This window comes from Lutjanus erythropterus, chromosome 10, assembly GCF_056507025.1.
Source record: "Lutjanus erythropterus isolate fLutEry1 chromosome 10, fLutEry1.hap2, whole genome shotgun sequence".
Classification (NCBI taxonomy): domain Eukaryota; kingdom Metazoa; phylum Chordata; class Actinopteri; order Lutjaniformes; family Lutjanidae; genus Lutjanus; species Lutjanus erythropterus.
In genome coordinates this window covers 2,807,089-2,824,588 of record NC_139326.1, presented here as the reverse complement: position 1 = coordinate 2,824,588, position 17,500 = coordinate 2,807,089, and the positions used below count along the sequence as shown (strand labels likewise).

Genomic DNA, 17,500 nt, shown 5'->3' with positions numbered 1-17,500 from the left:
GTTATCATTTTCATTTTTTTATTTTTATCATTTTAAGTTGCAGTTACAGCAACGGCATTTTATTAAAAGATTAAAATATACATTAGATTACATAGAGAATGAAGAGTTTACAGTGTTACAAGATGTAATCAAAATAACTACATAAAAACATTAAATAAGGGCAAAAGAAACGATGGTGGTGATATTGTTTAGAGGTAGTAAGTGAGCACTCTAAGCTACAGAAATGTTGGAAATTATTGGTTCGTATGAATCTGAATGAGGTAATAAAGCTGTGTATTGATTGGTGGGGTGTATAATTACTCTTAAGCTATATTATGTACAACTTTTCCTGTGTTAACGGGGGCCCGCTCCTGCGTTTGTGTGCCGTGACGGAATGATCTACTGTGGGGCGATTTGTTGATACAAAAAAAAAATGTTTACATATGTACATACTAAACATCAAATTATAAAATATGGAATGGTGTCATGTTATAGTCAAGCAATCAATTACACTTCTTTATGTTCCAGAGTTTGAATAGTCATTTCCTTCTACTAATGCATACGGCTGTAAGGCAAAAATAAATCTTGGGAGGAACTACAAAGCTGCCATTGAGCTGTCAACAGTAGCATTGTTGAGTTGCTGGACAAGATTGCGAGCACATTACAGTCAAAGAAACAGCTGCTTTAATCTATGTCTTCTATGAACTGAGAGAGAACCCAATTATCAAAATGGAGAGTGGTAATTAAATCGAAGAAACAAACAAACGGCTGATTAAAATGTCATAAAATGTCATCTTTAAAGGGACAGTTCAGCCCAAAATCAAAATTGCATATTTTCCCCCTTACTCATAATGCAAAGGCTTGTTTTATAAATGTGGACCATAGAGATGTTAACCTTCTCACCAATATAATATACTAACTTTACTGTAAAAAGAAAAACTCAAGAGAAAACTCAAAATTTCAAAGCAACTTAATAAAACAGATTTTTGAGTTTTGACCCCAACAAACTCTTAAGTCTTGAAAAGTTTTACCAACTAAATACTGTTGAGAATTTGCTTTCCTTCTGTAAATAAACTTTAAAAAAAATTGTATTTCAAAAATGACTGAGTAATGAATTGAGTTAAAAGTGTTGAAGAAATCATGACCTGGTTACTAAAGAAAATCCAGTTTCATGTAGGAGCTACTTTCTTTCTAGTGGACAGAAAGTAGTTCCAGTAGATTCAGAGGTTGGGTCATGATTTGTGGAAATAAAAACTGGTGTTGCTTTTTTCAAATGTATTTTTTGGCACTTTGAGCACCACAAACCAAGTGCTATCTATTTCCGTCATATTGGAGAGAAGGCAGACGTCTCTGTGGCCGACAAAACTCATCAACTCACACTAAAACCGTCCAGATGGATAAATAGCACTGCAGGAGAGAGGAAAAATATGTACTTTTGATTTTGGGGTGAACTGCCCCTTTAATTTCAGATCCTGAAAGTTGACAGAGCATCATCTAAGGGCTGTTTTCTATTGGTACGTGTGTGTGCTTACCCCTACGACAAACAAATCAGAGCAAGGTGATCAGAGTCGATTTATGAGGACAGAAAGAAAACACTGAACGATCAGGAAACACTTAATGACGGAGTGTGTGTGGAAATTTGAAGGTACAGGAAAAACAAATCTGTCGTGAAAAGGTTTTTGTATTATCCTCTGCTGTTGTTGGTCAGCCGGTGAAAAGAGTCCATGCCCAGCTTGAGGCGAAGATGCATTAATAGTGGATCAATTCGAGGTATCGGAGTGCACACTTCCTGGTCCTTCTGTCGGAGATATTACAGAAGACGGAGTCGTTGCATCTTGCCATCCCCCATTAGCCTGGAACACAAGAGGGGAAAAGGTTGAGATTACAAACACGTTCTCTGCAACACGAGCTTTTTATTCCCAAAATGCAACAGAACCCTTCAAACATGGAAATGAGACGTTCTGGCCATGTCAGCTGATGTTAAAACGTCTGACACACAATGACGCTGTGTGACAGTCCAGCAGTGCACTCTGATAAAGGTGAAATAAAGGTGCTAAGAAGAACCACACAGGGTCCTGTCTTACACGCGGTGCAAAGCTGTTGTGCTGGTGGCACAGGTGGATTTGCTATCTTACACCGACGTCAGTGCAAGATGGCAAATGCACTTGTACCTGGTCTGTGCAGCCATGGGCATGAAGCTGCTTTGGAGATGTCTTGTCCTATTTCGTGCTCTTGCACTTTCACTTCTCGAACCAGGAGTTCTGTCTCCTTGCTTGAAAATCTTTTCTCTTTGTTTTCTCCTGGTAAATCCGCCGCCGTGTTGCCACCACTTGCGCTCCTGGCGCACCTGTTTCATAAAGATGATGAGCGCCGTCTCTCTGGTTTATTGCATATTCAGCCTAAACTCGCCTGTGAATTAATGAGGGCACTTGGGCACACCTGATAGGTGCATCCCGCCGTGCACTGGTGGTACAAGGGGCGGGGCAGGACAGGATACCCCTGCACCCCTGGTGCAAGACAGCAAAAGTGGATTCGGACACATCTTGACTAAATTAAGCGCTTTCCACTTGTGTAAGATAGGATCCTTAGTATTCTTTGGTTTGTCCCCATAGGAGAACCCTTTTTGGTTCCTGGTAAAAACCTATATAGATCTTCCACCTGGAACCCTTTCAGAACATTCTACCTAACACACTACATAAAGGGCTATACATAGAACCATCTGTGAAAGGTTTCATCCACATCCGCCTAATGGAGGTTCTACAGAGAGCCTTTCTATGGTGGAAAGGTTCCATCCAGTGCCCTTTACTAGACCTTTTCCATCAACATGGAACCAGCCTTGTTCAGATTTAAGTGCCTAATTTTAAGTGGTTTAGAACCAAAAAGTTGGTTCCCAGTTCGAACCCAAAACAGCAGATGTGCAACGTCCTCTGTTGATGACATCCTTGATTTCAACGGTTCCACTGAAAACTGCTGGAAACGCACACTAGTTCACTAGATAGCACCAAGGTTCCCAGGATCTTGAATGGAACTAGTTGAGGAACCAGAGGTAATTTGGTGGAAAAGGGCCTTTTCTGAGGGTTCTATGAAGAACTGTATTGAAAAGATGAGGCAAAAATGATCAACTATGGTAGAACACAAGTAGAACCTCAGCCCTTCATCAAGAACCATTTTGAAACCCTTATTTCTGAGAGTGTGGCATCAGCAAAAAAATTTTCTCTTTTTGTCTTGACTAATTTAAGAATTTAGATATCTTTAACATTTTTCTTTAAATTGAGCAAATAACTTTCTTCTAATTGTGTTCATGCTGCATGATAAGTTATTACTATACATCTTCTGTAATTCAGCTTCATGAAAAGCAGCATGAAGCTCTGTAGCCTGAGGAGAATTGTGTGATTTACTCCAAAGAAAAAGCTTCTCATTGTGCCAGTTTTGTGACATATTGACACAAATGGGAAAAGGTTGAGATTACAAACACGTTTTCTGCAACATAATCTCGCCACATTTTTATTCCCCAAAATGTAACAGAACGCTCCGACATGGAAATGAGACTTTCTGGTCGTGTCAGCTGATGTTAAAACGTCTGACACGCGATGATGCCGTGTGATTAGTCCAGCATTCTTTGCATTACAGTAGCATCAGCAAAGAAGAGACTCTCGGAAGCAAATTTGTCTCGTTGTCCCGACCAATGGGAGCGATCCCTGAAATCAGTGTCTAAGCAGATTCCAGCAGCGGCCGACAGCTTGTCGCTACATATTCTCCTGTCAGTCAGGAAGAGGGAGGGCTCGGGCCGGGTGAGGTGGGGAGAGCTGAGTGGAAGTGACAGGGCAGGGGCCTCTCCGAGAGAGCCAGTCTTAGCCAGCCTGACTTTGCTTTGCTCCAGGCGTGACCTAGCCTTTACTGGATCCTTCGACGTCACCGCCAACAAAGCTAAAGGTTAGTCTATGCTAATGTATCTATAAGGCACTTTCAGGGTACAAAACCGGAGCTGTGCCACGATCTGACTTATCCAAAATATTTTAATACTGTGTCTCTCATTTATTCTGATTTTCTTCTCTCGTGTGTTGTTTGTTCAGTCCGTCAGTTGCTGTTTCAGTCGGGATCACACTGAGCTGTGGTGAGCCAGTAGGCACAGGTCTACACTGCGCGTGGAAGTGAGAAACCTTGTGAGAAAGTGAAAAACACTTGATCCTGGTAGGAGTTGACATGTCTAAAGAGCTTATAGCAATAAGGCTGCAGCAAAGCCAAAATGACACCAAAAGCATTCAGCGTTGGCAACAGCCCCCCACCATTTGTTTACATAAAAAGTGTTAATTTTTTTTCACAGAAATTTTAATTTCCAGTAACACTGCTCTAAATCTAATACCTCACTTCTGATGCTTAAGCTTTAAATAATATTAGAGTGTGAAAATGCGTGCATTTTACCCAACAGGCATAACAATATAAAGAGAGCAAATACTGAGCTTCTGATACAGTGCAGAGAGGAGAAAGAGAGAGCTGTCTGATACCATTTCTCTGTCTCTCCCTCTCTCTTCATCCTCTCTCATCAACAAAATTAATCTTTACTCTGATAGCTTCAGATTATGCGCTGCTTTACAAAAAGGCGCCATATCAAACCTCATCAAGGAAGATGGAATTCATGTCTGGAAAAGGGCTGCAGGCGATCACATGTTCATATTTTATCATGAAGATAAGGCTACAGAAAATTCTGTGAAGCATTTCAAAACAGCTAAATGCAACAGATACCATGCAGCGAAGTAAAACCTTTTTTTTTCATCTTATTTTTGGTTTGAGTCAAATAAAGTATTAAAAGATGTTTGTTTAAAGTAAAGCTGGAGATTTTATTCCACTGCTGAGTAATGTGTTTTATTAAATATAATTGTTATTCATATCAGGTGAAAAATGGGTGTTAATGTCTAAAAATATTGTGCAGCACAGACTTTGGGAAGCAAAAACTCATGCAATGTTATCCCTGTCAGTTCCTGCTGTGTTAGTGATGCAATCTAATGTACTGTGGCTTAATTTAGGCAAAACACTACATTGTTTTATTTCATGTACTGATCAATTTTTATCAAAACATCTTGGTCTATTTTTCTTCCATAACACGTCTTCTTTTAAATGAGTGGAAAGAAAACATCCAAATTAGACATTTAGGTGTTTATTTTATTACACTTGGTTTATTTGCATCTTCAGATTTCTCTAAAAGTTAGCATTAGATAAGTTCTCATTTGAGAACTTAAACATACTTCAGAAAACTTGTAGGGAATACATTTTTTTTTAAAACCCGTTCACCTTCAGTGTCTTGGAAAATGTGTCAAAATGAGTTTATCCTCACACTGTGAGGCAGAAATCTCCACTTCACTACGACTTACACACACCAAACATTCCAGTTTTATTCTGAAGTGTTTTGCACAGAGGTCAGGGGTTCGTTCATCCGAACATTTTCAGCCTGATTTATATAACATTTTATTCTGAAAAATGAAAAATAATTGTCTTGATGTAAGTAATCAGCTGGGGAAGTTTCATGGTGATATACAATTTTAACCCTCAGCAGCATATTCTGACGCTGCCTTTGTCTAACCAATAAAAGCTGTACTTACATTCAAGCCATGTGGACTATACATGGTGTTTCCCCCAAGAGCATCATTGTATCCTGCCGTCTGACTGATAACATGGCGCAGGGTATCCACCTGAGGGGACAGACAAGGTGGACAAGCTGGTCAACCGAGTGTCTCGACGCAGGCCAACACTAACTGTGAACATGCTCAGTGAAGCAACAGATACTGACTAGTGTGAAATCACAAAGGGACTCCTGAGACAGCAAATTTGGAACACAGCTAATAGATTTTCTAATGAAAAAAAAAAAAGGCATACTGACATTACGAGCATGCTCCAATCTAAGGTATTTTCTACAGCTATGAAAAAATAAACAAAAACAAAACAATAATGTAACAAGTATACTGTGCCAGTTTTATATTAGCTTCCTCTTAATCATGAATAAGCATAGCTTTTGCTGTTGTGCTGTTACAGCAGCATATTGTGCCATGCCAGAAAAATAAAAATGAATCATATCACGTTATAATATGAGAAGTTTATTGTTATAACAAGATATTTTTATGTACAATAAGAAACCTTTTCTGTCATAAAAGATAACATTTATCTGGTTATAATGTAAAACGTTTATTGTTATAACACGAAACATTTCACATTACAGCAAGATATATAAAGAGCATATTGTTATAACAAAAGGTTTCTTGTAATAACAATGTTATAACATAATGTGAAACATTTTATGTCATAACAATGTGTCATCACTTTATTACAGGAAACGTTTCATATTATAACGAGCTATATAAATAGTATATAGAACAAGAAAAGTTTCTTCTTATAACAACAACATGTTATCACACTATGATGTTTTTTGTTGTAACAAAATAAACAATATATTGTCAAGATGAAAAAAGTTTGTTGTGATATGTTTATACATTGTTATAACCTGAAAATAATCTTGTTATAACAATAAACTTTTCACATTCTAATGTGATAAGTTTGTATATTGTAATAATGTGAAAATATCTTTTTATAATGTGAAAACATCTTGTTATAATAAACATTAAATGGTATAATGTGGTACTGATCTGTTTATATTTTTCTGGTGTGGCAGCAATATGCTTCCGTAGTCTGTTGTGTAGCTGCGTTAAACTTACAAAATGGAGGACATCAACAACACACAATAACAAGATGAGACAAGGAAGATAGCAATATAGAATACAGAAAAAAGGGGAAAACACAGTACCAAAAACCCAATACCAACCCAAGAGTTCAAGTCAAAGCCAAATGCATTCACAAAATCTTTTACTTAAGATGTTTGGAACCTTTGTGGTATGATAGCAGTGGGGTGGGATTATATTTTGGCTGCCAAAATATTCCATCCAAAGCGAAATAGTCAGTCAACACGTTAGTCAATTGGAGGTTTAGAGGAGGTTGGACTGCCCCTCGCATGAGCAGCGTGTTTTTTTCTTGTTTTTGTCTATTTTTGGTTTGTGCTTCAGACTGCACTGTGGATGGCTCAGTACACAGGCAAGACAAGGACAGCTCTCTGCACTGGTTGTCAGGAACTGTCCCTGATTGTTGATCCTACCTGTGACTGTACATTGGCTCCGACTTGTGCCCCTTGGTAAGAATCCCCATTCAGACTCTGCATGCTCAAGAACATGTCCCCAGAGTTTGGGAGGTTAAAAGAACCTGAAGAACCTGGAAAGGGAGGATGTAAGTAGCTGAATACATGAGAAGGCTATAAAAGGGAAAGCACAGACATACACACACGCACGCACAGAAAACGCAGACACACACACACTACGCATGTGTCTGCATAACACAGACCCAACTCAAGCAGAAAAATACACTGAAGAAAGACGCCCATAAAGCAAGCAACTACAGGGGTGAAGGGAGGAAAGAAAGGGAGGCAAAGAAACAAACAGGAGATATGCAGAAGGACTCGAGAGGATCTTTTTTTTTTTATGAATGCGATGGACACAAATGAAATGAAAAATCACATGACACAAGGGGGACCGGTTCTATATGCGGTTGGTCGCTTAAGCTCCCAATTGTTCCACATCACCTACTTCCAATCTAACGTTGGCAGGGAGGTATCACATGGTAAATGACAAGGACAATAAGAAGCTTATGAAAAGACCAGTACCAGTAAACATGTTGGTTAAAAGAGTGTTTTTGCTCTCTGCAGAATCCAGCTGAAACTCTTCATCTTTCATCTGGAATCCTGGGTGCAAGAAAAAGGGACCACTTCATAAGCTTACCACACCCCGACGCAGGTAGTCCAAACTCAGCATTACATTACTCAATAAACCCGACTAAACATGCCCCTTTCCATCCCATTCTCATTCCCAACTCCTCAAATACAGACGTTCTGTCACCTCCCCTTTTCGATGCATACAAATGTGCACGATACCTGTTAGCGGCTGAGAGAGAGATGCACCAGGCTTTCACATGACTTCAACGTAAGCAGCTGTATGAGGTTTGGACAGAGCTTCAGTAATCAGTGACATCATGTGATGTACATAACGCAAAGTTGTTGCAGGAAAGTAATTTTTGTGCCGTTATTCATTGCTGGACTGCCACATGCAGTACAGTAGCAACCTACCAAGTGAAATTTCAGTGTTGTCACCAGCATTTTATTTTATATGTCACCAGTACAGACCAATGTTGGACATTGTCACTTTATCACCGAAATGTCTAATGCAATATCCCAGAGGTGTTACATTAACGTCACCGCGACGTAACACTTTACGTGTAATGTTGCGAAGTAAACTTTTGAGTGTAATGTTGCAGTAATGTCACCACAATATAATGGTTTAAGTGTGATGTTGCAGCAATGTCGCCACAATGCAATGTTTTAAGTGCAATATTGCAGTAACATCACCGAAACATAACATTTTAATTGCAATGTTCCAACTGCATCAGTGTAAAGTAACATTTAAGTGTAATGTTGCAGTAAAGTCGCTACATAATAAATGAACGAACATCACAATCACAGCATTGCAGAGACATGCTGTGTTTGTAGGGTTATTCTAAACCTACCTTGTCATCTAAACCTTCCCAAAATGCAACCGTTTCACATTGTCATCATGTGTTAAAAGAGGCTCTCTGGCAGCATCTCATTCAGCCACTAAACGGTACCTTGAGCATCAGTATTAGATGCTGAGGGGCAGTTACAGAACATCTGTGGTTGGGATGAGAACAGGTTGCCCTTTTAGGCTTTGTGTTTTTGTAAGACTCTCATTCAATATGAACTGCATTTAAAGCCATTCTGATATACTACCATTACTGCAGGTAAAATGCTCCCAGCAATTATGTTTCACTTTATTTAACATAAAAAGCACTACCATTCAGTGGGACTACATACCATTACATTACAAATGACATGAAGCTGACAGAAAGTCAAGGGAAAACAAATCCCACGGCATCCTTCTGAATTTTTTTACTTTGCCAAAAATACATGTGTTCTCGGTTCACAAGTCAGGAACGCTCTCTTTATGCATGAGTTTGCTTGGCATCAACTGTCTTATAGACAGGAGACACTGTGATCCCCAAGCTGGGAGCAGAGCCTGTCACTCTTGCCTGTGTGAATCGTGCATGAGAGAGTGAGGCAGGTAGGCAGCAGGTTAAGGGCTGAGGTAGAGGGCAGATCTTTTTATTTTTTGTTGTCTATATGCAGGAGTGCCTACCGGAGTTAGGTGTGGTAGGGGAGTTGGCCTGGCTGTTCTGCACTGCAGCGGCTGCAGCGTGTGCCGCATTTACAGCAGTCTTGGCGGCATACAGGTTGGCTTCTTCCTGAAACTTGCCGATATTTTTCTTGTACCGGATCCTTTTGTTGCCAAACCAGTTGGATACCTGTGTGGGGAGAGCAGAAGAAGGAGGAGGAGCAGAGGAGTCAGACGTCAAGCAGCCACAGCACCGTGCACTGAGCAGTGTGATTGTTTCAAGATGTCATGTTTGGGTCCATCAAGTACCCAATTCCCAGCCCCTGCAGTAATGTCCGCCGGGTACACAAGCTAATTAAGCCATAATCAGGAGCCACTTGTGTCTTCTCATGGATGGGAGCATGACACGCTCTCAGATCTGTCTCCTGACAAAACTAAAACACAAGGGGCTCCTACTGCACACACACTAAAGTCAGTGGATTACATATATTTCTCATATCAGGGCTGATTGTTACAGATATAAATCCCTCAGTGAAATATGTGAATGTTCATATTTTACCCTCTAAAGAATACTCACTCGTTCCAGATCACTGAGTCTACGTGACTGACACCTTATGTAAATACATAAATATTAAATTATTCAGTGGTGTGAAAAGAACTCAGATATTGTATTTGAGTAAAAGTAGCAATACCACAGTAAAGAAATACTCACAAGTCACAAGTAAAAGTCATGCATCCCAATTTACAGTAAAAGCACAAAATTCTTGGCATCAAAATAATACTTCAAGTACCAAGAGTAAAAGTACACATTGTACAGAATTTCTCATTTCAGAGTAACGTATATTATAATATTGCATTATAATCAGTGGAAGTAATGTGGTAGTTATTTTAATAAAATAAGTTTTAAGTTAAAAACTTAAAAAAAAAACACTTTGTTCCAGCACTGGGACAAAGAAAATATGTAAAACAGCTCCCAGTGAATTTATTAACTTTAACGTATAGAGGGGAAACACAGCAAGTTTTCACCATGTATGTTTTCTTCAAACTCTAAAAAAAGAAGAGTTTTAACTCTCACACAATGCATGCTGGGAAGTTGATTGAACTCTGTGCAGTACGTTCATTCAACTCAAGACTTCAAGTTAGAAGAACTCGTTTGTAAGTTCTGAAATGTTTAAAAAAGAGTACTAGAAATTTTAAGTTTAATCAACTTGCATGAATAAAACTTGTATATTTATGTTAAATTAATGAGAAAGGATAAGTTGATTCCACTAAATTCCTACATGTTGTATGTAAGGCTGCGTGTCAAATTTAACAGAAACAGAAAACATGAAAACAATATTTATTTGAGCCAAATGTTCATATTTGTCTCTAATTAAAACATGCATCCCACCTTATAATCTAATAAACAGTCTCCTTTAATTAACAGGCTGAACTAGGCAGCTTTTACTAAAGTGCTTTAATTTTTTAACTTGACAAACATAATAATACAACAATGAAACATTTGTGTGTTTGTGCGTGTGTGTTTGTATGCATGCTCAATGATTCGGGAAGCAACTTTTGTTTGTAATTATCAAAAACAAGAGTTGGAGGGTAAAGACCTGCAGACATGTGAAGCAGTAAACACAGATTATCGAGGCACTCGGTGTTAATTGATGTGCTAAAAAAAACAAAAATAAAGAAATTATTTACTGAAGTAAAATGGAAGTCTAAAGGCACAGGGAGATATTGAGTTCAAATTAATGTCTGAAACTGTGTAAATTCAGATTTAGAGCGGTTTGGGAATGCTCATTTTGTTGAATTGAAATGATGACATCCAACATCAGTCAGACACTGAAAAGTTGCATGAGGGGGTGAACCTTATGTGTGAATGCTGGCTCTGCAATAACTGTGGAATAATAATGAGATGATGCTTGTTTTTAATGGTTCTATAAATTAGAGTGTCTTGTCGCGGTGCTGCTGCTGCCCCCCTCTCAGGCCCTGCAGCCCACGGCTGGACCAGCCAAAGAGCAGCTGCCCCTAATGACGCTTTATTTAATTTCCACCCATGTGCTTAAATTTTAATATCCCCAGCAGCCCGCCAATGCTGTGGCGTAAAAACTGACTGGATTTGCAGGACATCAGATCATTTCTATCCTGCACGTCTCTGTGCTCTAAATCTTTAATATCTAGGCAATTAAAATTAATGACCATTCAGGCGAGGCCCACTGTTGGCAGGGTTTCCTTGACATCAATTGTTTGATGGGTTTACCTAGAGGTTAAACTAACAAGCAAGGTTTAATTGGAAGCAATGAAAGCCCTGGCCATCATCCTTTTTACTTAACCTGCTTATGGTGGATTGTGGAGCCAAAGACGATGCAATATTCTCGCCCTTTTAGACAGCTCACAAAGTGCCCACAAACCCTGGGAAATCATAGAAAATGTTTTCTAAAGCTCATCAGTTTGTTTAATTTAACAAAATGTTCGCGCAAACAGTGGATTAAACAGAACTACATTTATTAAAAAGTCAGCTGTGCTGTTTGTACATGAAGACATATTTGTGTCATTAAGTCTGAGAGCTGACAGCGGTAGATAAATATTAGTTTACTTTTTATCAAACACCAATATGGCAGTAATTAGGGCTCGGAGATATGGGTTAGAAATAATATCTCGATAGTTTTAGGCTATGCAGCGATACATGATATATGTCTCGATAATTAAGGCCCAATGCTGGATTTTTGGGGCCAATGCAGATACCAATATTAGAGAGTAAAAAAAACATCTATTATTGATATATTGGTCAAAATTCTTTAGATGACACTTTTTTTTGCAATTATCACTCAAAAATGGTTAACACTGAAAAAGAAAAAAAAAAAGGTAATGGAGGCAGGGTGTTTTACTTTAACAATAAATGTTATTGTCCAAAATGATATCAGGGCATTGAAACAATAAAATTTCACTGCTATTCTTACTAATTATAAATAACTATAAATTACAAAAAACAACAACACACAAATAGAGGAAAAATATGTAGATATTAAACCTGAATGAAGAAAACTTAAATCATACATAAAATGCTGCAAATAAAGAGCTTAATGTTCTGTTAAAAAAAATAATATATGCACATATCAGACCACATATATATCAGGCTGATCTGATATATCAGTCAGGCTCTACTTTATCTGCTGGGCAGCTTGTGACTTTTAATACAGTTTCATCTAAATCTGTAATTTACATCATAACGTATTGGTTGATAATCTTTTGTATTGTCAATGTAATTCGTAACTAAACCTATTAAAATAGAAAGTATGATATTTGCATCTGACATACAGTAGAGTAGTAAATACATTGAGTAAATGTACTTCGTTACTTTCGACCACTGTAGATGTTAAAGTAACAAATTCAGCTGAAAGTCGTTTTTAAATGTAAGGTTCTACTTGATATACACATTTTCTCTAAAATAACATGCTGTTAGTTCTCAGAGTGCAAACATACGATGATCTTTAGAATAAGTTGCATTGCTGCAGATCAAACTTGATAATTATCAGTAATTTGGATATAATAACAGATAAGACGACACTTATACCATATCACAACATCAGGGTATCTCAAATCTAAGACGATATCTAGTCTCATATCATGATATCAATATAATATCCATATATCGTCTGGCCCTGCTTGCTAATTCTACAGTTTCATATTGAAATGAGATTATTTCATAACAGTTTAAACAAACAACTTTAATCCGGTCCTTTATGATAAAGTGTGTTATGACTGTATTCTACCACTGTATGGTGTTACAAGCCTGGACAGCCTGAGCAGTGTTGGCATCAAATCCTCTGGACATTACAGCACCACATTTCTCTCCTGCCCACTGAACTCTGGCTTTAGTGATTCTCGGGTTCAGCTAAATATTGAACAAATGCACTGCACTGGAAGGTGTGGAGCACAACCCAATCTACAGAACTAATTCCCTTTTATCTTGTGGCAGGCCATGCATTCAATTGACTCCTATGTGTGGTGAGAACCAGGTTGTGAGATTGAATTACCTGACATCAGCAGCCTCAAAGGCAGCGATTGTATAATGACCACGCAGACTCCTGTGCAAGAACACGATACCGTTGCCTCCAATGCTCGCCCACTAGAGAGGCCGCGGACGCTGTAGTTAATAATTCAAACTATTTCACCCTATTTCAGGTCAATACCTCCTCGCTGGTCAATGTAAGGCAATGCACGATCTGTCTATGATCTCAATATATCTGAGCTTACAGCGCCCTGAGCCTTAAATACAAATGCAAAGGTGGTCTCACTAGCTGTGATACCATCAATTATAGAGGCCGCATTAATAATGAATAACAACTCAAATCATAGCTTCTCTAAATTCACCACGACCTGAAATATTGAATAGTGTCACTCAGAAGAAAAATGTAAGGAATATAAAGCAATCTTTGAGCTCCACTGATGCAGATTTTGGCAAATATAGCCTCTGTAAACCGTGAGACAAACCACAGCCATCCAGTGCCATGCCTTCATTCAGGAGTCCAGCACAGCACATGCAAAGTGACAGAGGGGATAAGACGACATCCTGCGTTCAGAGGCACTTAGATAATCCAAATAATGTCAGTAGCTCACAAGCAGGATTCAGTTTTAATCAAAACAGACAAATTGACAGATCCGATCCGATAAGGCCTGTTCAATTACTTTTTTGGAATGGACAGATTTGAAAAGAGTAAAGTGCTGAGGGGCCAGATGACATTTCCCATGTCTGACCTGTAAAATTGGGAATTTAAATGTGTAAAACAATGCACTAGAGTCCTGCATCAAGTTGGGTAACCTGCAAAACAGTTGTGTGATGGGTAAAAAATATATTTGTCCAAATTCACGGGTACAGGCCCAGGTAAATATGAACTAACTGTGGAGGGGTAGAGAGAGAGAACAACATAATAATGTACCACAGTATGTTTTTTTCTGGAGAAATAAAAGATTAATCACTGGCCAGCATTTTTAACATTTAAATCTAATAATATCCAGTCAAACCAGCCACCGGGATTCCTTTCATTTTATTGTGACAGGTTACAACACAACCTTTAACCCCACATCCTGCCAAATAATGGGACGCCAAGTCACTTTAGCTTGCTGCTGAACAACATGGATGGCATTAAGGCAAAAAAAAAAAAAAAAAAAAAAAAAAAACCACTGTCAAAGGCAAAGTCAGATGTTTGAGAGAAACTGGGTACCAGAGACTGTGAGAATAACACTGTCAGTGGCTTTGTGGCTTGTAAAAAGTGCTAAAATAGTATTAGCCTTTAATAGCCGTAAGCTAGGCACATTGGCGCTGAGGAAACACATCAACAGCTGCAGGAACACGGCTGCTGCGCCAATTGAGAACACACATGAGTGTGTGTTTAATTACAGGCGCGGGTCAGGTCGCAAAACTTATATTAACAGTTTACGGAGGGTCCAGATTTGACTTGGACATAATTGCAGGCAACAGGTCGTGGTGCTCAGCTCTCTGGATGCGTGTGGCTGCAGGTTTGCAAAGCTGAACCTGCGCAGGACTCTGCAGTGCACCTTTTTATTTAGTTTCTTTCTCCACTGTTTGAGTTTTCACAAATGGAAAAGAAACATTATGTACAAAAGTACAGGAAAAAAAACAAAGCCCCTCTGTAATCACAGATTAGAGGTGCAGTAGCGTGATGTTTTAATGAACACCAAAGTGCATTTAACATCCTTTTTAATTCTGTTTGACTCTGTTAAATCTCTTCTGCTGAGTCTGAGTTAAAACTTTTTTAATATAATAAATGTTGTTCTTACAACAGACATAAGCAATGAATGGGCTAATAAGCCCAAAAATTAAATGAAGATATCTTTGCAGGATATTTAAATAAAATAACATGATATACTTTTTTTCATATTTATAAGTGATCAAAGGGCCGGATTCAGCCCATGTGCTGCCAGTTGAATAGGCCTGACTTTACCTGATGTATACACTTTTTAGCTCATTCAAGGTTCTCACTGCAGCATTAGATATAAATAAAATAAAATACTGGATGTGAACTGCAGGAATCTCTCTCTCAGGGAGGACGACTGTGCATATTAAATGATCTGTGCTAAAATGATGCCGGGTGTTTCGTCAGCGATGATGCATCGAGCGAGGCCGCGGACCGATATTGGCATCCCATTCACGACGGATGGGTTTTACTTAATGAACTGCTTGTGCAATCAACAAAGCCCGCAAAAAGAATTTGGGGGTGTTTGAGAAATTACTTATCTGAGCCCTCGGCGCGGCCACGACGAGCCGTTTTGTGACTCTGACATGGTGAGGGATAACGCACTTAATGGCGCGCTCGGCATCACATCGAGCCTCCGACTTTGTTACTCACTTAAAATGAGCCAAAGCACTAAGAATAAGTCAATAAGAATGTCTGCCATGGCCTCCGCTTGTCGAGGAGTCCGCCACTAATGGGGCCTGAGATGAGTTCAAGTGAATTTTTAAAAGCCCTCTAATTTCTGCACAGACTGATTTGTTCTCATGGGAACTGGTACAGTGGCCTGTGTTGCGAGGCACTCAGAAAACAGAGTGGAGGCTCCATTTGTGAGGGTCGCTGGCCATTTCTTTAGCGGCTATAAAGCACACAATGATCACGAGGTGGGTTGGTGGGTGGGTGTGGGGGTAGATAAAGTCAGAGCGCACTTTGATTCAGAGATTGAAAAGACCACACATTAGTCGACGCTCTACAACAAACAAAAGCAAAATAATGTGGTAAAGAAAATAGCCAAAAAAGTAAAAATTTCATGTGACACACATAATATGGTGAGAATATGGGTGTAGCTTAAAAATATGAATCTGTGTTCTTGTGTGACTTAAAGGTGGGATGTAAATGCTTAAAAATCTTATTCACTCTTTTTAAAAATGTAAATTCTAAATACTGTAATTGATGATAACATTAGCATTGATCCAGTGGTGTGAGGGAGGGAGGTTCTGTGCAGTGGAAAAACTGTGAGGCTATTACATACATAAAACAAAGAGAGGTACAGAAAAAAAATGAAAACAGTGGATCAGGAGAAGTTATGACATACCTGTGATACTGTGATGGTGCTTCCCACCCCCTGAAGGCAAAAAAGAATGGGCTTTTACAGTATCTGACTCTTCATGACTACACTCAATATACCCCTCAACACCCCCTCCCCACACAGAAAAATACACTGCAGATTATTGTATAGATTCATGTTTCTCTGATATTGTGTCTCATGAGGACAACCATAGAACAATAGAGAGTATCAAAAAAATCTAGATAGTAGTCCCAGTCACAGCAGAAAAAGAGAGCACAGGATGATAATAATAATAATAATAATAATAGTAATAATAATAATAATAATAATAATAATAATAATAATAATAATAATAATACTTTGGATGTGGGGGTTAGGTGTGAGAGATATTGCCTTCAGGTTTACCCAACAAGGAGGCGATGCTATATCGAGGGGTGACAGCCAGGCGGGGAGAAGTGACATTTGACCAACTTTACAGGAGAAGCAAAACAAAAAAAATATGCAAAAAATCAGACAGGAATTTAGTGGAATCAACTAATCTTTGATTATTAACTTCATGTAAAAATACATTATTTATTCAAGCAAATGAAACTTTTTTCAGAACATTGTAACTGTGTTTGCTTTTTTGTTTTTGTCATCTAAGTGCATTTATCTGCTTGTTTTTAACTTTTTATTTTCATTGTATTTTAAATGTAATTGTAAAATGTTCTGAATGTCTTATTTTTTATGTATTTCTAAGCACTTTAAATTGCCTTCTGTCTGAATGCTGTTATATGTAAACTTGCCACACCTTCAGAACTTATAAACATGAGTTCTTCTAACTTGAAATGATGAGTTGGATGAATGTGCTGCATATAGTTTGATCAACTCATTAAAGTAAATTAAATTTATTGAAACTTCCCAGCATGCACTGTGTGAGACTTAAAGCTCTCCTGAGGTCCTGCTCTTTTTATCCTTTGAAGAAAACATACGATGAAAACTGAATGTTTGTCTGTCATACACTTAAAGATGAGTCACAGTCACTTGTTTTCAAAATGAAATGATGAAGGTCAGTATTCGTCAGTGTGTCTGAAGGTTTGTTAGTTCAAATTAATATCAGGTTTACTGAACAAGTTTTCTCTAGTGTAGCTGAATTAATTTCAAGTTTATTTGACAAGAAAAGTTACAAAGTTACATCATTTTCAAATTCAGTCAACTTTAATTTTTAAGGTAGGTGGGTACTAACTTTGTTAAGTTCAAACAAACACTTTACAGTATGACTCTCTTTGTCCTGA

The 17,500-nt window shown here is 38.4% G+C and overlaps 1 protein-coding gene across 8 annotated transcripts in view; it reads right to left on the bottom strand.

Annotated features, from left to right (window-relative positions):
• Window positions 1-1,059: 1,059 nt before the first annotated feature.
• pbx3b (pre-B-cell leukemia homeobox 3b) overlaps window positions 1,060-17,500 on the bottom strand; it is a 90,725-nt gene continuing 74,284 nt past the window's right edge. For 2 of the 8 annotated variants that reach the window (XM_084727870.1, XM_084727871.1), the window contains exons 6-11: window positions 16,254-16,283; window positions 9,222-9,387; window positions 7,679-7,756; window positions 7,118-7,230; window positions 5,577-5,666; window positions 1,060-1,832 (exon numbers count right to left, since the gene is read on the bottom strand). In XM_084727870.1, coding sequence (XP_084583996.1) covers window positions 1,740-1,832; window positions 5,577-5,666; window positions 7,118-7,230; window positions 7,679-7,756; window positions 9,222-9,387; window positions 16,254-16,283 — 570 coding nt within the window. In that variant the 3' untranslated portion in view covers window positions 1,060-1,739. The remainder of the gene's footprint in view (window positions 1,833-5,576; window positions 5,667-7,117; window positions 7,231-7,678; window positions 7,757-9,221; window positions 9,388-16,253; window positions 16,284-17,500) is intronic. The other 6 variants (XM_084727874.1, XM_084727875.1, XM_084727872.1 and 3 more) reach the window with 4 other exon arrangements.